Genomic DNA, 22,763 nt, shown 5'->3' with positions numbered 1-22,763 from the left:
CTGTTTATAACTGTACATAGAATTTATAAAGTTAGTAATCGTTTATATAAAAATATTAACGATGTTTGTGTTATATTTATCTCCATCCGATGGCTTTAGATAAGTTTTATCCGCTATAAAAATCTTCTTGATCTTTTTATTGGTTGAAAGTACACCACGCAATACATTCTTAACCTCCATTCAAAAAGGATTAAATTAGTTTTTAAAAGAGCCGATACGATTTCTCTAGCGCACTCATTTAATCTTACTTTTAATTTCAAACCTTGATTACTCACTCGTTTATGTAATTGCTGGACTCGATAAAACAATATTTTGTTTGAATTCTAAATTCTTTGAATTAATTTTTTTGGAGTTCATTTATATAAGTTTTTTTTTTTTAAGACTTTTTTTTAAAAATATATAAATACAATTTATTTCTATATGTAAAATATTTTTTTATAAATATGATTTGTGAAAAATGTGGGGTTGAGTTAATTGATTTTACTCATGTTTTTTATATAAACGATTTAGGAAAAGTAAATCTTTTTTTCGTCAGTGTTGATGAGGAACAACCAAAGCTTTATAGGTAAAAAGTTTTTTATTTTGCAGCCAATATTTCAAACATTTCTGGATTTTTTTCATCAATTTTCATTCTTTTGTAGTTTTCGCTGATGAAGAAAAGAAGCCCTAAAGAGGTTGCACATATTGCTAACAAACACCAATTCATCCACGATACCCCTGCAAAAAAAAACCCAACAAATTGAAACAAATATTAAGTAAAAGAATAAATGATAAAAAATATAACAAAATCAATTGATTTTTTTATTGATTTTTTTTAGAGCTTGTTATATGAAACTAGCTTATTGCTATATGAAGCTTATTATATGTTAGAGATTTAGTTTTGTCTCAGTTACCTATATTTGGTATTCCAAGTATTAGTAAAAAGATAAACGCAAACAAGTTGTTGACCACACTGATAAATGCAATGCTGACTGTCTCTGGTACAGGGTAAGTAAGTTCCACCACCAGTTCAAATAATAAAGGAATTGAGCCATTAACACAAAAACCCCCAATAATGCATGAGATATATACACTTACTAAAAAAAAAGTATAAACCGCTACTTAAATGGGTGCGCCAATTTTTTTTACATTTTAACAAACAACAAAAAAAAAAAAGTCTTTCATTTTAATACCTTTAGAAAAAGGTGCTATATTCTCGCAAATCAATGTCATCCATAAGAAAGCCGTTGAAGCGATTGAATACAAAATAACTATGATAATCTTTAGGCGACAGTTAAACCTGTCTGCAATCTTACCTACCACAATACCACCAACCACGCTTGATATCGTCGTAATAAAACCAACCCAGCCGCATTCTTTCTAAAAAAAAGTGCGTATGTTATAAAGAAGAATTTTTAGAATAAAAAACCTTAAAATAAAATCAGATTTAATGGTTTACTTGAGAAATATCGAGACCATTTCCTCTCAAGTTAACAGCTAACATTGCTCCCCAGCCGCTGTAAATTCCCGTGACTGAAGATGCTACAGCCATTATCAACCAAAAATCCTTGATTTTCACAAGCTTGAAAAATCCCGATTTAAATTTTATTTTTTCAATCGACGCTGAATTAGAAGGTGGATGGGTGGGTTTGTTTCGGAAACAAAAAGTTGAAGCTAGAAGTAACAAAGCCGTCAGTGCAAATTCTAAATACATTAAATGCTCCATTCTCGAGCGCATGATTGCTCTTGAGATATCATCATGTTCATCTAATAAATTTGATTCATTTTTCATAACTAAATCCGGAACAATTGCAGGTCCGACTAAATGAGATATTGCAATACCAAACGGGCATGATAATGAAGCAATAGCCGTTGCTGTTGTTCGTTGTTTAGGTGGGAACCAAGTACTTGATAGAAAAGGGGCAGCCGCCTGAGCTAGCATTCCACCTAGTCCATTAAAAATCTGCCCAATGTTTAAAATCCTAAAATGAAATGTAACATGTAGTCACAAAAATAGCTCGGGTGTTACATCCAGATTTAAAAAAAAAAACAAAATGAAATAATGCTCTGACGAAATTTTTATTCTTACTAACGCAACCACTCTTTATTAAGTGTCCCCACGTTCTAAGGTTTTTTTATAGCTGTTCTTAATTCAATGTGCTCCATTTAACTTATTACAAATATTTACTGTAATTTGTATAACTATATATGTTTATCATAACTTATTTTTATATTACGAATTTTTTCTGCTAAATACAGCTATTAATGCTTCTCTTAATCATCAACTGCAGCTGTTGTTTGAAACTCTTTGTTTGTCATTGTTGTTTAAAACTGAAACTGTTGTTTGAAACTCTTTGTCAAAGTATTTAAATGATTGCATAGGTTAAAACCTACCATTTTACCCAGTCTTTTTTCAGCGGAAGGCATCTACAGGCAGCTCCTATAGTCATCATTGAAAGCGACATAAGCAGTGTAATGCGGAGGCCTAAAAATTATGAGGCATCAATAATACAATCACTAAATTTTGTTTTCCTAAAGGTGCAATCAGAGTTCAATCAAAAAAAAACAGAAGCAGAAAAAGATACTTTGTTACTTGCCATTTCGTTGCACCAACCAATACATTTGCATCGATAGTATAACGAACAAAATTGTATCCCAGTTAGCTAACAGCGATATGTCAGTGTTATTCCAATGAAACGTTTTTTTAACGGATGAAGAAATAGGCCCAAAGACGTTCCACGAAAAGTATTGTAAAGTTACGTAACAGGAAAACAAAAACAAAATAGACCAGCGCTTCGGAGAGACCGCTGTCGTAATTTTGTCTGATGAAAAAAAAAGGTTTATTTAAATTAATTGAAATAAAAATAGAAAAATACTTTATGTATATGATATTTAACAAATACTATTTAATTTTTTTTTTTTTTAATGCAAACATAAAAGTATCTTCAAATACTTCCACTTTCTTTTGCTTTATCAACTGTATTTAACATCAAAGCAGACGATCTAAAACTTGGTTCATCGAGTGTTAAGGAAGCAGTGTTCTTTACTGTATGAGGCTGTGAACTCATGTTTTCAGAGATGTAATAGCACTGTAAAACACAAATATATTTTTGGAATATACTAAAACATCAATGAGTTATCAAAAACAAATAATTTAAGAGTGTTTGTAATGAATTTAACAACTAACTGCATTGGAAGTTTAACCCATCGTTAAGTTAGTAAGTGAACGCCGCGTGTTTGAGCGGAATATTTAGGATTTGTTTATACTCGTATGAAAACTCTACTTAGAATGACGTCAAATTCACAATTTGGATCCTAAATCCAAGATTATTGCTTAGGAATTTAAAAATGGTTTCATTACATTTAAACAGTTTTTAAAAAAATTTAAACAGTTTTTAAAAAAGATTTTAGTACAACCAGCATGTCACCTTATCCCCTATATCGACTTGAGAGAGTGTTTCAGAGTACACAGAACCTTTCTTAACAATCTTTTCCACAACAAGAGATAAACAGCCGATTCATTTAAGTTTTTATTTTTCAGACAGATTACAATAAATGAATAGATGGATAGCGGAATTGATAAATAGTTAGAAATTGATAAAAAAATCTAAACTTTATGCAAGTAAACTTTATCAGATGATGATAACTCTATAAATTGTAAATATAATACCTTTACTAAGAGGGACAATATTTGTATTGGTTAATTATCTTAATGGTCAATTATCCTATTAATTATAAATTATTCTATATAGTATAAAAACTAAGTTTACAGGTCTTATGCAAACTAATTGCGCTGAAGTTTTTTTTTAATTATTTCTTTCCATGTTTTTCTAATGATTTTTTTCTGATGATTTTATTTTTCGATGTTTTAAAAGGATATAATTTAAAAAGTAAATAAAACCAAGATAAATATGTAGTATTTATCTTGGTTTTATTTAATTTTTACCCCTCAAAAAACAAAGTTAATAATGTTAAATTTGCTCATAACTTCTGATTTTTATGCTATATTATGTAGAATAAAATTGTAGTTAGCTGGTTCAAGCTGTACATTGCAATTGGTAGCTTATCGTCTATATGAATCGCTGGAATTAAAATTAAAATTTCACTTTGTTGGTAAGCCGATACTAGTCGGACACATTGAGTAACATGTCAGACATACCAGGCAACTCCCCAGACATCAATCCGATTAAGAATCTCTGAGAAATCACGAAGAAACGACTGTAAAAACTAAAACTACGCAAATTACAGCAAACCTCCGGATTCAGTTTCATGACCCAGAAATCCGGAAAATTTGTTAAACTTTGATAGATTCCATGTCGAATCGTGTGCAGAAAGTCATATCAACACAAGGAAGACACATAAAATATTAGAGTAGAGGATTGGAAAGCCTAGCGGAACTTCATTTTTTTTATATTTAAGAATTTGTGCAATGAATTTACACAAGACTGTATGTAAATTTCAAAACATCACTGTCCTGGTCACAAAAGCAAAATCTTAGAGGAATAATATCTACAATTCATATAAAGTATTATAGTAATGAAATTTCACTTTTTTTATGCTATTTACAAAATTAAAGCACTTTTGTTAAAAGAATTTCAAATTTTGATGATCATTTAGACGACATTCAATAAACTCTCGCTACATATAAATTTAGTATGTATAGTTTTAAAATTTGCTTTGTCTATTTATATAGTTTATATTTTATTTTACCTATGTTTTATTCGGTTGAAGAATTCTTATCTTTTAACACTTACAGTTACTAATAATTTTAAAATAAGGTTATATTTTAAGGAAAGATGAGTTAAGAAGATTCTATTTAAGATAGTACTGGGAGCCAGCTAATATAATCGTCTTAAACTATTATCTTTCAGCTTAGTTAATTTGCAGAACACGCATTTTCTTGAAATTTGAGTTACAGAAATTTGTTTGTCAAAATTTTGTTATTTTGGATGAAAATATCTTTGCGCAACATTTTTATTGCGTTTGAAAACATCCGACAACATCCGCTTAAGGTTTCGTCACGAAAAAATTTGTGACGTTTGCTTCTTATCTAAATAACATTCGTTTAAAAATTATAATTGTTGCTTATTTTTTTAAGAGTCTTCCCAAGAAGTTTCTGTTTGTAATCGTTTTACAGTCATTTCGATTTCCCTTGATGCAAAATCTTTGGCTGAGAAAACACGTGAGTCTACTGTAATGAAATGAGTGCGATTCCTTTTCCGTAAAATTCAAAATGCATAACCAATGCATTGTTGTTAACAGTTCTTTAAAAAGATGCGTTTCAAAACACGCTCACATTTTTATTTTGTTAATACTGTTAGATGGAATAGCCAAAAAAGTTACGTTATTTTAAGCATGGCGGAAAAAGCTTGTATAAATGACAGTATTTTTAAAAAAATACTATTGCTTTTATGCATATATTGTGCATTTTTATGGAGGAAAAAACTGGCTCTTCATTTTTTAGGCATAAAGGTAAAAAAATTTTAAATTCAAGCGATGTTGTGTTGGTATTAAATATATTATTTATGGGCGCCTTTTCCAATTGAGGTTCAAATGATTAGTCGTATTTTCAATGTTTTATAAATTATATTGCTGGTAACAAGCAACAATTACTTAATGCTTTTTTACTTATGAAATAAGTGAACCTTAACGAATGCAGTACTTTTAACTTAATTGAATTGTGCCCCCTCTTTCACCCAAACAAAAAAACCTTTAGACGCCGTGTTATTGTGCTTATTAGTAAAAATATTACTATTGTCTTTAGTAGAATTATTTATTATAATTTAAAAATAGATAGAAATTAAACAGCTATAGAAAGTAATATATATAGAGTGTAGACCTCTATACTAAAAAAAAACACACATTTCCATTAAGTTTTGTTTTTAAAAGCTTATACATAAATGGTGCCATTCACAAAAATTGTTAAAACACCCTGAAACTTTTCTATTCGTTAAAAATCAGAATGTTCGCGTTAAAATAGCTTAACACAGCGTATATTCTTAACGATTTAATCTCAGATTGAGGCAAATCAAAACCCTATTAGCGTGAAGCCAAAAAGACGACGGGTGAAAAATGCTCTCGTATAACGATATATATACATAACGATATAGTATATCGATAAGTTTAACTGATTTGTTATCATAATTCTCGTGCTCGACTTATTCATAAAGATTCATAAAAAGTGAAAAAAGTTGTTTTTTTAAATTAAAGCTAATGGCGTTTTGGTTTCAGTGTCGATTTAGGTCTGCTTTTTAACTGATTTGACTACTTTGTACTGAGGAGGTGGGACTGTAAAATAAAGTTTCATTTTCACCGTTGGAAAAGTAGAAGTTATTTTAGTAGTTTAGACGACTTTTTATGGATTTTTAAGAAAGTTTCACTTTTAAAAAAAACTCGACTTTTTCAAAATTCCGACTTTAAGTTCGAACTTTTCCATAGTTGCGAGTTTCAAAAAGTGGAACTTTTTAAAAAAGTCTTGCCAATTTTTAAAAAAATTTTTATAAAACTCATAAAATTTGTTTTTCAAAGATCTTATGGTCTTTTGCTTCGATTGTTAGCAAATGTTAATTTCATTTGAGTATTAAAAATTTAAATTAAATTACAATGCTGCTCAAAAATTTAGCACACATTTGATTTAAGTTTCATTTTTCTTCTTTTAATTGAATTTTTAGGCGGTAAACTTCTTATGCCTTTTCTATTTTTTTTATATACAGTTAATTAAAACAAACCTTGTATAGAAAAAAAAAATAGAAAAAAAATTACTTTATTTTAACCATCTATTTTTAACTTAAGCAGAGACCGCTACTTAAAGCGGTGTAAAAAAGCCGCTCATAAGTTTAGCACACTTGCACTCCTATTGTCTTTTAACTGCCGTTTTTTACTTTTTGACGTCAAATTTTTACTAAAAAGTAAATTTAACTTTCCTTTTTTACATAACAACTGAACAAAAGTTTCTAAGATATCCATAGTATGTATTACATCATTTGAAATAAACTTGGTATTTTTCGCTTAAATTTTGTCCATAATTTGACCAATGAAATGGGAAAAAAATCAATTAGCTCTGAAATAAAACAGAGTATTTTAGGACTACATCTTGGTGGTTTCAACAGTTCTGAAATAGCTCGAACTCTTAAGTCTGTATCTCGTTCATGTGTACTCAGAACAATTCAGAAATTTGAAAAAACCGGTTCTACTGCACACAAAAACCGATCTGGACGACCAAGAATAAAAAGTATCACCGATGATAATAGTATCCACAGAATTGCAGGAAAAAACCCTAAATACTCAGCCAAAGAGATTGCTCAAGAAGTGAACTTGGCTCTAAAAAATCATATCTCAAGACAAACTGTAAATAGAAGATTGATTGATCGAAAACTTTGTTGTGAAGTTGCTGCCAGAAAACCACTGCTTAAACCAACTGATCGGTAAAACATATCAAATTTTGTAGAGCTATTTTGAAAATGACTAACTATGAACTAAGGAGAAAAATATTTAGTGACAAATCCAACTTTACAGTTATTAACCGAAAGAACAGAGTGATTATACGAAAGCACTATAATGAGATGTTTGATAGTCGCTTCATTGTGCCGCGACTACAAGGTGGTGGAGGTTCAGTAGGCATATGGGGTTGCATCACTTATGACGACCCAGGTCTCTGCTACTTATACGATGGTGGTATGGATCAACATAAATATATCGAAACGCTTGAAAATTATTTAATCCCGACTAAAGACATCTTTTTTAGCAATGAGTCAGAGTGGCAGTTTCAACAAGACAACGCTCCTTGTCACAAGGTGAAAACGGCGACTCTTTGGTTTCAAGAAAACAACATTAAGGTACTTCTGTGGCCAGCTAGATCACCTGACCTTAATCCAATCGAAAATGTATGGACTGTACTGGACCGCAAACTCACTAAAGCTCCCGTAACATCAGCTGAACATCTTAAGGAAAGTTTGAAAGAGTCGTTCTACAGCTTATCAACTAATTATTACCGAAAACTTTTTAACTCAATTAAAAGAAGATGTGAACTATGCATGAAGAACAAAGGTGGACATATCCCTAATTGATCTTGCTATTAAAGCAAACTTAAATCCAGCTGTGCTAAACTTACGAGCAGCTTTTTTCGAACTTTTTTTTTGTATACTAACTTTGAATAAAGATTTTTAATCATAGACACTTGTTTTTTTAGTTTTTTTTCTCTTAATGCAATTAAAAAAGCCAAATAAATATGTTTTGGTTTTTTAAAAAACGTTAAATTTCTTATTTTTTACTTTTATTTCATTTTTAAAGAAAAAAACGCAACTTAAATCTAATGTGTGCTAAATTTTTGAGCAGTATTGTATATGTGAATTAAAGCATAAAAAAATTAAATGCAACTGATTTTCATGCTATAAGTCTATTCATAAAAATCATTTTATTTACGATTTCTTTCATAAAACTGACTAAGATGTTTGTATTTTTTTTGTCATTATTCATTTTTGTTCGTTATTGTTCGTTATTGTTCGTTACTAACGGAAAAACCAAACTCTTATTTCTTAAATAGATGCAGGGTTTGTTTTTATAGTAAACGTAAACACTTAAAGTAAAAGAGACGCGGTTATAGGTAAGTCATTAGAATACAGATGCGGTCAGAAGTAGTGACAGACTCTCTGTAGACAAAAATTGTTTAAAGTGGACTTTTCTGTTTGAGTTTCATTAGCCTAAATGTAATTGATCCTCAATATAGATTTTTGTAGTGAAATCACGTTTAAAAGGTGGTGCGAATAAAAATTTATAATGCAGATTTATATATTATACATGATTAACTGAGTGCTGTATAATTACGTGTGTTTGTATGTTATAGGAAAAGAGAATGTTCAATTCCTTTCGTTGCACTTGCATGTATGGCAAGAAATACATTAACTGTCAGTTGTTAATATCAAAAGGAAAGAGGCTACAAACAAGAGGTATTTTTCCTTGAATATAGGTCACTGTTACGGAATATTTTCTGGATTTTGAACATCTTTAAAGATGAAATTAAAAATTAGTTAAGATCTGATTGAAATATATATATATATATATATATATATATATATATATATATATATATATATATATATATATATATATATATATATATATATATATAAATATATATATAAGATTTGATAGCATCATTTTTATGAACATTTTAATCGTTCAAATGCGTTAGTTGCAAAAATAGTTACATTAATAATAATGTTAATAATATGAATAGTAAACTTCTGTCAGTAGAGGAATTATAAATTCAATGCAGTGAATTTTGTTTTTTAAAATAATTTAACCATTTAAAAAAATGAGAATTACTACAAGTGATAAATTTGATTTTAAGTGTTTCTTAGAACCTTAACACCTTATAATTCTTATTATGTGTATAGTTTCTAATAACCTGTGTTTCTATTAAGAATCTAGCGGCTTAAAGTCCAAACTTTAATAGGCAACTAGTAACCTTTGTTACAAAACTTTTGTTCCATTGTTTTTAAAAATGCATCATTGGAGCACTTGGCAAACTATAAGTTAGAAATTTATATGCATAAATCGTGATTTTTTTATATTGCAAAAAAGTTTATGGAGTTTCTTCATCTACTGAAATTGTTTTTCTTTTAGAATATTTCAGATTTGGTTTATTATTTACATTATCCTTATAGGAGAAAAAAAAAAGTTTGTCTTGTAATAGAATCCCCCTGTTATATTGCTATAGTGTTGTTATGAGTATGTGCATGTGTAAAAATATTTTCCTATTTTGAGTATATAGATATTTTTTAATATATATATAAATGATTTTTGGTGCATATTTATTTGTCTTCATCACATATTATACATACATACATATATATATATATATATATATATATATATATATATATATATATATATATATATATATATATATATATATATATATATATATATATATATATAATGACTTTAAAGGAATTCTTATGACATTTTGGATAAGTTCCCATAATTTATTAATTTTCTTTCTTTTTTTCTCCACATGCTTATTTTGCATTATTTATGTGTTGAGATTGAAGATATATTTTCTGCTTTTCTCGTTTAACATTTTGTTCATTGTGTTGGTTATGTATTCATTTTCTTTATGATCTATTCTTGTGTTTAGGCTGTTTTTAACTTTAAGTAGATATTTAGTTTTTTAAATGAAGCTCCTAAAAGGATATGACATATGCAGTCAGTATGAAAATGACCAATTGATCAAACAAATGAAAATAAATGTTCTTTACTTTAATCAGTTATTTTGCCATAGCCTATTACTTTATGGTAAGTGTTCAAGATGTGTGTGTATATGTATGTATGTATGTATGTATGTATGTATGTATGTATGTATGTATGTATGTATGTATGTATGTATGTATGTATGTATGTATGTATGTATGTATGTATGTATGTATGTATGTATATACATATATATATGTGTGTATATATATGTATATATATATATATATATATATATATATATATATATATATATATATATATATATATCTGTGTGTGTATTTTGAATTTTTGTAAATCTGTCTATCTATAATAAAGGTACAAAATATTTGTTAAATGTTTTTTCAGTATTAAATATTTAGTATTGTAAATGCAATAGATTTATTTTTGTATATCTATGTAATGTCTTGGTATACTTTTTCACACAATACATTTATAAATCATATTTTAAAAAAATGTATTTTTTATTTTTTTATGCTGTTACTATTGTATTGCAAAATAAGTTATATTATAAAATAAGTATTGTGCTAAGGAGTTTCACTGAGTGAAATTTATGCAAATGAGGAACATCTGGATTTAGATGGGTTATTTGGTTTGTGTGAATATCACAAATGTAATTAGAAAGCTAATCTGCATAGACTGTGTTGCATAGGAAAAACCTTATGCTTTGTGAAAATGGAGTTGCTGTATGAGGGCAAAAGTTGAAATTGATTTGTTCTCTGCAATATGTTATTAATGGCTTTAAAAGATTTCTAATCAACATTTGCATTCAGTCATTGCTGCTAAAAAAAAGCAGCTAATGAACCTATTTTTCTAATTCAACATTTTAAAACTTATTATGACAGAGGAGCTCAAGATGATTTAATTCCATGCTTGCTAGTTGGGCATAGAACTGAAGAAAACTGTCAATTAATTTTTAACATGGTTTATTTATGAAGCCTCTTGTTTTTTTGAATACTACTCCGAGCAACGTCTCAGATCTCCTACATTTTTAAGTATAACCAGCTATGATTAAAATTTATTTTAAAAACCCTATTTAACAAATGCCAACAGACTGAAGATTTCCCAGAAAAGTGCAGTTATAATTTGCAATCTGCCTAATGCTAGTGGTTTGCTCTCATACAGATGTTCAACTGTGCAAACAAAGATGAAACTTAAAAACAATCTTTAAGGAAATAATTTGCCTCTTGCAAGTATGACAGTCTCATAAATATCTTATCATCTAGAAGTGGTAGACACCCAATATGATTTCAAAGTACTTAGTTGCACTACTTAGATTTTCAGATATCATTTTGCCCAATTATTTGTGTCGTAATGTATTTGAAATATTTTATTTTTTTTTAATTTGTGTGTATAAATATGTAGTTTTTAAATTGATAAGATAAATTTATATAATAAACATATACTAACAGCACATTTTTACTAACCTTTTCATAGAAATGCCACAGGTAATGCAGTGCCAGTTTAATGTTGCAATATGCAGTAATGTATTTTGAAGTTTTAAGCTTTTTCTATAAAAAATTTATAAAACAAACTAAATTTTTAAAATAAATGTTGCTCATGGTAACTTTTAAAAAAAAAATCTTCTGCACTCATCAAATCTAAACAGAAATACTAATATTGAATTAAGTTTTTTAATATATTTATTTTTCTGTAAAATTTTTATAAATTGGTATTGAGTTTATTTTGTGTACATTGAAAATTGTCAAAGTTTAATTGCATGTTATTGTGTTGAAATCTTTCTTTATTAAAAAATAAGTTTTTTTGGTTTTATGTTTGCACTGATTTATTTAGTTTATGATTGAACTCCAACAATACTTTTTGAAAAACTCCTCTTATTTTTTCAAATTGACATTTAAATTGTATTCTCTTCTACATATATAATTTCTCTTTTACATAAAATTTCTCTTTTTGTATAAAATTTTTATATGTGATTCCTGTTTGTGTAATGTAAAAGAAATTGGTCATTTAACTGTTTTGTCCTAGCCATTAAAATGAACTATATAGCTAAATTAGAAAATTCCCATTTCTTTGTAAGCTTTCAGTTTAAATCTGAAAATCTACATTTTGAAAAAGTAAATATTTTTGACCATCCATTGTAGCTCATGCAGAACTCTATGTGCTATGGTTATGAAGAATCTTGTTAAAAGCATTCTTTACTAGCTTAACAACTTACTCTGAAAAATTTGTTGAACTCAATTTATCAAATTTTATGAAAATTTTTTGAAAAAACAATTTGTTTAAGGTTGGAATTACCACTTTCTACATGTTTAATATTGGGGAAAAAATGGACATAAACAAAAACAAAGTTTAAGGAAAAATTATCAACTTTTAGAAACAATCTTTCTTTCTTCTTCTAAAATTGAAATCTTCATTAACTAGTTTTATCAAAAAGAAAAAAGTGGATGAATTTTTGAATGATTAACTTAAAATTTTCTGTACCACTTCTAAACATTATGGATATGACTAGTATATTTTATGTATTTAACCTAAATGACAATATTTGGAAAATCTATTTCTTTGTTAATCTTAATTTTAGATTTTTCTAAGAATCATCAAGACCATGTGCGGAAATCACGTATCGAGTGGTTTTATATTCCAGCAGGGGTTGGATTTGGTTTATTGTGTTTTATACAGCTAAGACATATATGGAGGCGTCAACACAATCCATCAAATGAGGAAGTTGATGGTGAAACAATAAAAAGCAGCTTTAGATTTAAACCATGGCAGGTCAGGTAAAATGTACTGCTGCATGTATCTTAATACTTGTTTTTAGAATTTTCTTTTTTTTACTTGCACTCGCTCCAATCTTTTTGTCTAACAAAAAAGATTGTACTTTAGGTTGAAGCATTTAAATTAATTCCAACCCGTTTTCTTTCTCGAGTATGGGGTCATTGTTCTAATGCTCACATTCCACTGTGGTTGCGTGCACCTTTAATTAACTCTTATTGTCGTGTTTTTGATTGCAATTTAAGTGAAGCAGTGATCAGTGATGTTACACAGTATCAAACCTTTAATGCTTTTTTTACACGTCAATTGAAACCTGGTGTGCGGGAAATTGATCAGTCTGTAACCATGGTAGGTTTTCAACAAATTTTTACAGTTTTAAAAATGTTTGTTTTAATTTTTTTTTTTTTTTTTAATGCTAGTAATTTTATAACCAATATTTATAGGTTTCACCAGCAGATTCAACAATACTATCATTAGGATCGGTCTCACATAAAGATATGAGCCTCGAACAAATCAAAGGAGTAACTTTCCCTCTTAGTACATTTCTTGGTCCTAGACACCCATTTTTTAAAAAGCTTTGTTCGTGTTTTCCAGGTAAAATATTTATATATTCTTTTAGTGATATTTTTGTTTTATGCAGACAAACATATTTGTAATAGTATTAAAATTGAATAAAAATATCTCATTTTGTACAGTGCTGCAATGGTCTTTTTTTGGTAATTAAGAACTATTTTCTGTCCAGGAAGTTAGATTTTTGTATCATAGATGTTTGGGTTTGAAATAGAAATAATATTTAAAATTCAGTAAAGAAAAAAAACAAGTTCTATTTTAGATGCTTTGTAAGGCTTGAATGAAATTTTAATGTATTTTAGAATCTGATCCGGTGTATTCTGCTGGTAGTTGTAATAAAGAACACGATGATTTCAATATTTTTTACTGTACTTTCTATCTTGCACCTGGTGACTATCATTGGTTCCATTCCCCTACAGAATGGACTGTTGATCAACGTAGACATATTCCAGGTTTATTATAAAATCATTACTTTATAATATTTTATTACTAAAAGAAGGGTTATAAAAAGTTATTTAAAATAGTTTCAGGAGAAAATGATGGAAAGAACCAAATTCAGAGTTGATCAATTTTTCCAGTTAGTATTAACCCAGTTTTTTTTAGGTGACTTGTTTTCAGTAAATCCTCGAGTTTTACGAACTGTTGACGGTATCTTTAATATAAACGAAAGAGTTCTTTTATCTGGAAAATGGGAGCACGGTTTATTCATGTATGGAGCCATTGGTGCTTATAATGTGGGCTCAATAAAATTGAACTTTCCAGTAGAAAAAGTAAGTTATGTTTCTATTTATGGTTTTTTTCTCTAAGTCAAACGCATGGATAGCGCATAGTTATTACTGATAAAAGTATAATGATAGGTCTAAATTTAAGGTCTTTTTTTCTTTTCTTTTTTTAAGCAATTAACCACAAATCATCCGTTTAATTCTGATGGATTTCAAGACCGGCTTTATTCCACTGGAATTTTATTGAAACGAGGTGATGCGATTGGGAAGTTTGAACTTGGCTCGTCACTGGTCTTAGTATTTACTGCACCTAAAACTTTTCAGTTTAACGTGAAAAGCGGAGATAAAGTTAAATACGGTGAACCTTTAGGAACCGTTAAAAATGAAAGTTAGCACTTTTTTCTCCAGATTAATTTTTGAGTGTTTTTTTGAGACTATTCGAAACTGAGCTTTCGCATAAAAAAAGATCAATTCATGTTTTGATACAAGCAAATTTGTTGGCTGCTTCATGCTGCAGTTTTGCAGTTGATAATACTATTAGAATAAGTGTATCCGATATATAATGATAAAAAGTGTAGGACTCTTGATAGAATATCTTGTTAGTTAGATGATACTAGTGTAATGCTAGTAATATTATTCTTACGTTTTATGTTGAGTTTATTCAAACTAATTTTTATTTTTTGATTCATTTTTTGTTTTAGCTTATTTAAACTAGATACAAAGTATCAACAATTTTTTTGTAAAATATAAAAGAAATACACATAAATGAAACATCTTACTTTTTTACGAACAATACGTTAACCATTACTCGTTTCACTCTTGAAAACCATATATGAGTGCTTGCTTTAGTCTTTGGTCTAAACAACTTTCAAACGTTGTGGAGGTATTGTTGTAGCAACCATAAGTTACTCTTCATTTTTTTTTTTTTTTCCTTTCTTGTGTATCAAATTTGTTAAGAATATTTTCAAACAGCTGTCGTATTCCAAAAAGATTTTTAGTTTTTAAAGTAAACTACTTTATGTTTAAAATGACAATTTGCGAATAAAAATCTTTAGAATATTGCTCTTAAAATATATTGTAATCTTTAAAAAATGCAGTTTAACTTAAATTCTGATTTTAACCACTTAACCTTTTTTCCTGTATATTGAGCCAAACTACAAAAATGCTATCTGATTTTTTTCAAGCTACATAAGCTAGTTAACATTTGTCTTCCGAACTTTAGCTTCAATAAAAATGAAAAAAAAAACTTCAAAAAAATACTGGCCACTTTTCTAAAAAAGCACTCGTTGCTCTTACCCAATATCTTGTGTTTTGTTTCTAATTTTCTTTCTAATACAATTTCTTGATTCAATCGAAATCTTGATTGATAAGCGTGTTCTACTTCACGCCATCATTCATAATTTATAATTATAATTTGAGTTTAGTTTATACTTAACAAAAGCTTTTTAAAATGATTTAATCGGTGTTAGTTCGTTGAGTTAGAGCATCAAGATTGCGATTCACTCGAATCGTGTAATTTGTAGTAAGACAAGTCATAAGTTTAAGTTGAAATATATTTTCGCTGTTATTTGTTTTGTTCGGAACTTTTATGGGTATTAAGACAAATTTTAAATTTTGTACTCTAGAACTTCCTTTTTTTTTCAATCGACATCAAAATGAAACTTCTTTTGTTAGAAAGTTTGAAAAGGCAAGCACTTTATACAACAAAAGAATTTGGATATTTTATTCAGATAACAGAATCTTTGTGTAATTTGAGAAAGTAGGTTTTTCTTCACATAACGGTGATATTTCTTCACATAAGTTTTTCTTTACATAACGGTGATATTTCTTCACATAACGGTGATAATTCTTCACATAACGGTGATATTTCTTTAGAATATATGCATTTTTAGTAATGGACTCGTTTTAAAGATAAATGAATCGTTAAAAAAACTTTAATTTACATAATAAAATCAATCTCCAATTTTGAATTTTCACACTTCTGGAGAATGATATTTTGACCCGACCATTTACTTGTTTAAACGCAAATGACATGAAGCGTTTAATGGATCTTCTATAATTTGCATGAGGAGAATTGAAATTTTCCCAAAGTTCAACATTTCTTTTTAAGATATTTTATTTCTGCATTTAAAGTATCATAAATGATTATGTAATTATGCAGAAAGCTTGCCACCCAAAATTTTCCAAAAGCAAACTTTTACATGGTTTCTTTTAAAAAATAACAGATTTGCTTCTGCTGAAACTTCCAAGCTCCAATAGTAATAGATTTTGGCAATTCAGTTTTATATCAACCAAGATTGCAGTTATCTGACTTAAATTGACGTAAAAAAAACTCCATATGGTCAGAAAGTTGTCTACTTTTTCAACTTATAAAACATTAACGATAATAATGTTAGAAAAAATCCAAGTCGATTTAATTTGTAGAAACCATCTATATAGGTTCGGTGAAATTTACGTTTTATACATGTTTTGTTTTTATATTATACGCAATTTTTGTTTTTATACTAATAGTGTCAAAATATTTTATAGAAGAAGCACCAATCCACACAGAACGAATTAGTGTCAAATCTTTTTGGTATTTCAACATTTTATTGGAAATATTCAAACATTCAAATGTGGGATATTTAAGAAAAATCTTAAGGTGAAACATTTGAGTGAAAAACCCTTTGTTTCTTATTATCTTAATTTTATATTTTGCCATAAAAGTGATATACTGCTAACTATACTTTAAAAAAAAAAAAAGCCAAAAAAAAAAAAAAAAATAGAATAGCTCCTTTTTTGGGGTTCAAAGGTTCAGAAAAAACCATTTGTTGTATGTCAAGTTCAGTAAGAACCATTTGTTGTATAATGTTAAATTTTTTACAGTATGTTTATACTATACTTTTACAAGTATGAAAATAGAATTAGCCTAATTGCATAACTAGATCTGAGATAATTAAAGCTTGAATATCTCGCGTTTAACAAGGTTTGAAAATGAAACTGTGGGTAAGTATAATTCTGCTTCTAAAAACATTTTTTCAAAAAAAGTTTCAACAGCAAAGTTTAAACCAATCAAAAGTTATATGACGCACCGCCTAAAAACTTCATTGCTGAGAAAAAATGCAATTTAAGTGATAATAAAGTTCATTAGAAATAAAACATAAACAAACAAAAATATCTTTAATATAAACCATAAGCATGCTTCAGATTTTCTCTGGTTAATAAGCGTTTGTAAAACCTTTATGCATAGCTCGAATATGCTTTCTCTGCTGCTTAACAATAACAAGGGATTTTCTTTCCATTCACTTTTCTTGCCAGGTCTTTAAAACGTTTAAAATTCCAGTTGATTCTTCATTAAATTTAATGGCTGCAGAAGTTACACCTACCTTAACACTGGTTTTAAAAGTATAGTTATCTTTTGGACATCGCGTTCAAATATACAATTTTTTGTAATTCATCAAACACTGTAACATTCATTGCAGATGGCATGTTTAAATACTCACACTTCATGTTCTAAACTGGCGTAATCTACCACAACTACTTTTGGGAGGTCTACTACTACTGTTTTTGCATTTAGTTTCTTTACTTGAATAAAAGATTTTACACCAACTACAATTAGAATATTCCAACAATAAAAAATATGGACAATCCTTTCTTTCTTAAATAGTCATTTTCTAACAGTTTGAGCATGTTGCTGCTAAATTAATAGAGAGCTTACGATAAGAAAACTGCAACGGCAACTTCTACAATTTATGACAAATATTTGACACTAGGCATGCGTAATGGATGGGATTCCCTGAAATGCCGTTTTAAAACTTTTTACGCAACGTCAAAACGCTGAAATTCGTGTTTTCTGAAAACGACTTATAAATGGATCAAAGTAGCACTTGCTCCAAAAGTGTAACAAAGTAATTATTTAATTTCTGATACAAATTTAAGATATATACATAAGTATAAATGTGTATATATATATATATATATATATATATATATATATATATATATATATATATATATATATATATATATATATATATATATATCGAGTATCATATCGAGTAGTCTACATGGGTAGGAGAATCGTTTTAAAAAAAATACACAGTGCTTCTACCGGAGTAACTTTTAACCCATTATAACATAAAAACTCTTGAGGTAGTTGAAGTACATTGAGTAAGCGATATATATCACTACGTAGAAATCTAAATTCACTTTTGCATTCATCATCAGACATGATTTCTAAACAAAATTGCTTATAACTCCAAAACGGTAAATCTGGATTCGTAGACGAATTAAATTTGTACAGTACCAGTGGGCACAAGAACGTTTTGCAAACGTTTTTTAAAGGTACCGTGAAACGTTTTTTAATGGTTTTTTGAACGTTTAAATGAAACGGTGACCGGACGTTTTCCTAAAAACGTTTTTTGAACGTTTTCTAAGCGTCTCACAAAAACGTTTCTTAATGGTTTTTTGAACGTTCATGTGAAACGGTGACCGGACGTTTTCCTAAAAACGTTTTTTGAACGTTTTTTAAAGGTCTCACGAAAACCTTTTTTGATGGGTTTTTATTTTATGTAAATGAAACGTTTTAACCTTTTCAAGGATTATCCTAAATGCATTTATTTAAGTATAAGTTATTTCAGTAAATAAGTTATGTTATGCAAAAAAAAAATCTTTTACAAACGAAAATTTAGGAGCAACAGCCTAGATCACGATAATTTAATAAATTTCTAAAAGTTTAATTTTTTGTTTATTTAAAATATAAGCATACAAAAAAAAAGCATACATTTACAAATAAGCCTACAAAAACGTTATAAAATAATTGTTATGCAATTCTGTCAAGAGCTCTCTTCAAATGATCTTCAACTTATCGACCGAATCGAACTTCGTTGTATGTGACACCAGTGTTTCTAAAAACAGAACTACTATAGAAATCTTTCATGGATTTCAACTAGCACATATAAAGGGTGTTACTTAAACACACATTTATACTCATGGTAAATTCTACACTTCACTTTTAGTTTATTTAACAATTTTTTTAACCTTGTTATAATTTGATTATGTAATAAAATAAAATAAAAAAGCCTGATGAAAGTTCCTCATAACAATAAATTCAAGTGATGCTTCATGGGTAGTTTTTTAAACTTGATGAAAAAAAACTTCATATATTATTTATTAATGTTGGAAATACTTTCAAACTTGATAAAAAATATTTATTTACATAAAATGTTTAATAAAACCAGATGACATTCTTTGATAAACTTACATTCAGAAACTTTTTGCACTTTAATAATAGGACTTGCTTCTCTTATGTGCAAATAACTGTGACATGTTGCACTGTTTCATTCAAATATGAATAGAAATAGCTTCATACATTTATTAAAAAATTTATTTATCTAATATTTTTAACTCAAACATACCTTGCATTTATTTGCTTGTAACAATGTCTGCACCTTTGATACTCATAATACTCATCAAAATTAGGTTCAATGAAATCATTAATAAATTTCGTTTTTACTTCTATTTTTTCTCCATACACTAAAATAGTAATTTTTATCTCATTTACATTTCATATATATATACTAATTTTATTATAAAAAACGCCCTTTAAAATAACTTAAATTTGGTTGAGATTGTTTTCTTGCAACTATTTCTTTGCTACTCAATACTGAGAACATATGCACAAAAATCTTTGTATTATATTATATCTATAACAGTAACAAATACAAAAACTACAAGTTAGAAATTAAATGAAATGCACTAAATTGTTGTAAAAAGTGAATAACTTTATTTTAATACTTTATAATAAAATGTGTATAACAAAAACTAAAAAATGTAAAATTTCATACATTAAATAAAAAAAACAACAAAAAAACTGCTTTTATATTTATATATAAATATATATATATAATTTTTATAAAAATTATATATATATATATATATATACTTCATAATAGCAGCGCTATTAAATGCACTTGAGATATTTGATATTGTTGTTTTAGGTTGAAAAAAAAACCTGTTAAAGTAGAAAAAGTATGCCTGATGTCACTCTAGTGTGTGTATATATATATATATATATATATATATATATATATATATAATTTTTACCATTAAATGTCAAATTTAAATAAAAAAGAAATTAATTTAGAAGATTAAAAAAAGTTTAAAAATTGTAAATAAAAGGTGTTTAATTGATAAATTGCCTGCCCAAACCAAAACCCTCAGTCAATGTAGCAAGACTCCTTATATGTTCTAACTATATATCTGTATATATACATATGTATATTTATGCATTTATTTAAAAATATGTATATATATTTATTATAAATTTATTTTTATACATTGATGCTTATTATATATCAAAATACAACAATCACAAAAGAAATATATAGGCTATGCAGTTATCTATGTACTTTATTATAGCTATATAATATCATAATACAAATTAATAGATTAATAATTCTACTATAATAATTTACTTTATTAATATTATAATATTATATAAAAATAATTTTATATGACCATATAAAAAATCATAAAGTGTATAACAGTTATATTTAAAAAAGTTTTATTAAAAAAACTTGTAGAGCATTTATATGAAGGCATTCCATGTTCTTGTAAAGCATACACATGTTTAAGTAAATGATTACAGTTTGTAAGATAAGGGTTGTGAAGCCATTTTTATAGGTCCTGCAAAAATATTATACGAAGTAAAAATTATTATTAACTTAAGAAGTTTTTAAAATGTTTTTTAAAGGATTTAATTTCCAATCATTACTCAGGCAAACATCAAACATTTCTGTGTCCTTAGGAAACATCCATGTTCTGTACTCTATTTTTTTCCCCATTATTTTTCATGCATCCTATCAGGAGTTCAGTTTAAATGATTTCTAATCAACTTATACACCAAACTATATTTTGTTTGTGAAACTTTTAACAACAACAGCAACAAAGAATTCTACATAAATTTTTTATAAACTGCGTTTAACTTGCTCGTGTAAAGGGTGTTACATATACACACATTTATAAAAGTAATTTATTGAGGGAAAATCACACTTTAAACATTATGTTAATAATTTTACAAAAGTAATATAATTAATTACAAAATTTAAAAAAATTTAAATTTGAAAAAAATAAAAAAAGTTATTACTTTAAAAGTTTTAAATTCCCAGTTCTTAGGTAGTCTTTTTTAACTTGTAAAAAAAATAAATAATATATTATTTTTAACTTATTAAAAATACATACATATTTTTTAACTTAATCAAGATAAAATGTTGAATAAAAACAGAAAAATTACAATTAACACATTTTTTGACAAACTTATATTCAACAACTTTTTACACTGCAATATATGGACTTACTTCTCTTATATGCAAACAAATGTGATATGCTACATCATTACATTTAAACAAATGCAAAAAAAGATCATTTTTTATCAACTAAATAGTCTACTATAATCTAAATAGTCTAAAAAGTCTACTAAATTTACAGTCATTTTTTAAATTTTAAATCTTCAATAACACTGCGTAATAAAGAATTTTTACTTAGCTAAAAACATGTAAGTGCTCAATAATTTTATAGAAATATTATCCTATGAATGTCATTATGGAAAAAAAGTGTTTTTACTTGTACATAGGTTGTAAAACTGTTTCTAGCTGGAGTAGAACAGTCCTCCTAGAAATAGCTACATACATTAATAATAAAAATAAAAAAATAAAAAATTTTTATAATTCAAACTTACCTTGTAATAGGTTCTGACTATTTTTATGTAACTACAATTGCTTCCTTGTTGCTTATATTTGAGGATGGTAGTTTAACTTTAGTTATGGCAGTTTAGTATATACATACATACATACATACATACATACATACATACATACATACATACATACATACATACATACATACATACATACATACATACATACATACATACATACATACATACATACATACATACATACATACATACATACATACATACATACATACATACATACATACATACATACATACATACATACATACATACATACATACATATATATATATATATATATATATATATATATATATATATATATATATATATATATATATATATATATAATATAAGTGAGAAACCTCAAAAATTAAATTTGCTTATAGGCTTACATATATATCTTTGTTGTTCAAATTTGTCTAATATTACGCATGCGCAGTTAGTCGTTTACAGTTTTCAAAAAGCGTTTTTTAAAGGTTTTTCTAAGGTCCCGCTAAAGTAATAAAAAAAAGTCTTATTAAAACGTTTATCAAACGTTTTTAAAACGTTTTACCAATATATTCGACGTTCAACCGACCATTAAACGTTTACTAAACGTTTGCAAAACGTTCCTGTGCCCACTGGGTAGTAAATTCCTCGTCGTCTATGATATTTGATTCTAATGCAAGCAGGGTTGGACTGACTTGAAAAACCGGCCCGGGAAAATTGGTCACGGCGGCCCACTTCATTGTATGTTGCATAAATTTTATATGTAAATATATATATATATATAT

General features: G+C 27.4%; 6 protein-coding genes and 1 long non-coding RNA gene across 19 annotated transcripts in view; 1 reads left to right on the top strand and 6 right to left on the bottom strand.

Annotated features, from left to right (window-relative positions):
- The window catches only part of LOC145185579 (RAC-gamma serine/threonine-protein kinase-like), a 385,494-nt gene that overhangs the window by 186,449 nt on the left and 176,282 nt on the right, over positions 1–22,763 (bottom strand). The window lies entirely within an intron of this gene.
- The window catches only part of LOC145186156 (cilia- and flagella-associated protein 65-like), a 259,850-nt gene that overhangs the window by 60,805 nt on the left and 176,282 nt on the right, over positions 1–22,763 (bottom strand). The gene's annotated exons all lie outside the window — the stretch shown is intronic.
- The window catches only part of LOC145185156 (uncharacterized), a 216,225-nt gene that overhangs the window by 17,189 nt on the left and 176,273 nt on the right, over positions 1–22,763 (bottom strand). The window lies entirely within an intron of this gene.
- LOC145186157 (prohibitin-2-like) overlaps positions 1–22,763 on the bottom strand; it is a 227,685-nt gene that overhangs the window by 28,742 nt on the left and 176,180 nt on the right. The gene's annotated exons all lie outside the window — the stretch shown is intronic.
- Positions 410–15,226, bottom strand: LOC145185152 (solute carrier family 49 member 4 homolog). 3 transcript variants are annotated; one of them, XM_090099091.1, is made up of 9 exons: positions 15,032–15,226; positions 11,658–11,741; positions 2,933–3,068; positions 2,577–2,801; positions 2,374–2,464; positions 1,439–1,961; positions 1,173–1,359; positions 894–1,076; positions 410–717 (listed from the first exon to the last, which is right to left on the bottom strand). In XM_090099091.1, exons 3-9 carry the CDS (start codon positions 3,045–3,047, stop codon positions 578–580), a joined length of 1,464 nt encoding a protein of 487 aa, XP_089955217.1. In that variant the 5' UTR covers positions 3,048–3,068; positions 11,658–11,741; positions 15,032–15,226; the 3' UTR covers positions 410–577. The 3 variants fall into 3 exon arrangements, with proteins under 3 accessions (XP_089955217.1, XP_089955219.1, XP_079917077.2); XM_090099093.1 differs by having other exon boundaries at positions 2,565–2,801; positions 15,032–15,187; XM_080060951.2 differs by lacking the exons at positions 11,658–11,741; positions 15,032–15,226 and adding an exon at positions 3,167–3,484.
- LOC145185153 (phosphatidylserine decarboxylase proenzyme, mitochondrial-like) lies at positions 5,205–15,018 on the top strand. 7 transcript variants are annotated; one of them, XM_090099099.1, is made up of 8 exons: positions 5,205–5,451; positions 8,822–8,924; positions 12,770–12,965; positions 13,072–13,308; positions 13,404–13,554; positions 13,833–13,982; positions 14,134–14,300; positions 14,427–15,018. In XM_090099099.1, exons 3-8 carry the CDS (start codon positions 12,954–12,956, stop codon positions 14,643–14,645), a joined length of 936 nt encoding a protein of 311 aa, XP_089955225.1. In that variant the 5' UTR covers positions 5,205–5,451; positions 8,822–8,924; positions 12,770–12,953; the 3' UTR covers positions 14,646–15,018. The 7 variants fall into 7 exon arrangements, with proteins under 7 accessions (XP_089955225.1, XP_089955220.1, XP_089955226.1 ...); XM_090099094.1 differs by having other exon boundaries at positions 5,210–5,451; positions 12,770–12,960; XM_090099100.1 differs by lacking the exon at positions 5,205–5,451 and adding an exon at positions 8,391–8,581.
- On the bottom strand, positions 18,926–22,219 carry LOC149883748 (uncharacterized). Of its 3 annotated transcripts, XR_016456055.1 has the most exons (4): positions 21,855–22,219; positions 21,379–21,421; positions 19,649–19,766; positions 18,926–19,138 (listed from the first exon to the last, which is right to left on the bottom strand). It is a non-coding gene; the product is annotated as an uncharacterized LOC149883748 (long non-coding RNA). The 3 variants fall into 3 exon arrangements; XR_016456054.1 differs by lacking the exon at positions 21,379–21,421 and having other exon boundaries at positions 18,938–19,138; positions 21,855–22,216; XR_016456053.1 differs by lacking the exon at positions 21,379–21,421 and having other exon boundaries at positions 18,941–19,138; positions 21,970–22,215.

This window comes from Hydra viridissima, unplaced genomic scaffold, assembly GCF_058129835.1.
Source record: "Hydra viridissima isolate aposymbiotic clone 2 unplaced genomic scaffold, HvirCarnegie_v1 scaffold_9, whole genome shotgun sequence".
Classification (NCBI taxonomy): Eukaryota; Metazoa; Cnidaria; class Hydrozoa; order Anthoathecata; family Hydridae; genus Hydra; species Hydra viridissima.
Note: the sequence above shows the minus strand (reverse complement) of the source record. Positions and strands in the feature narration are given on the sequence as shown.

What these genes read in the sequence shown, in the direction of transcription:
- LOC145185152 (XM_090099091.1), bottom strand. Translation starts at nt 3,047, where the DNA reads ATGAGTTCACAGCCTCATACAGTAAAGAACACTGCTTCCTTAACACTC. An exon ending in AAAAAAGACTGGGTAAAATG is followed by an intron (nt 1,962 to 2,373) that starts GTAGGTTTTAAC and finishes ATTTCATTTTAG; the next exon opens with GATTTTAAACATTGGGCAGA. An exon ending in ACTTGGAATACCAAATATAG is followed by an intron (nt 718 to 893) that starts GTAACTGAGACA and finishes TTTTTTTTGCAG; the next exon opens with GGGTATCGTGGATGAATTGG.
- LOC145185153 (XM_090099094.1), top strand. Translation starts at nt 5,254, where the DNA reads ATGCGTTTCAAAACACGCTCACATTTTTATTTTGTTAATACTGTTAGA. An exon ending in TTGATCAGTCTGTAACCATG is followed by an intron (nt 13,309 to 13,403) that starts GTAGGTTTTCAA and finishes CAATATTTATAG; the next exon opens with GTTTCACCAGCAGATTCAAC. An exon ending in TGAACTTTCCAGTAGAAAAA is followed by an intron (nt 14,301 to 14,426) that starts GTAAGTTATGTT and finishes TCTTTTTTTAAG; the next exon opens with CAATTAACCACAAATCATCC.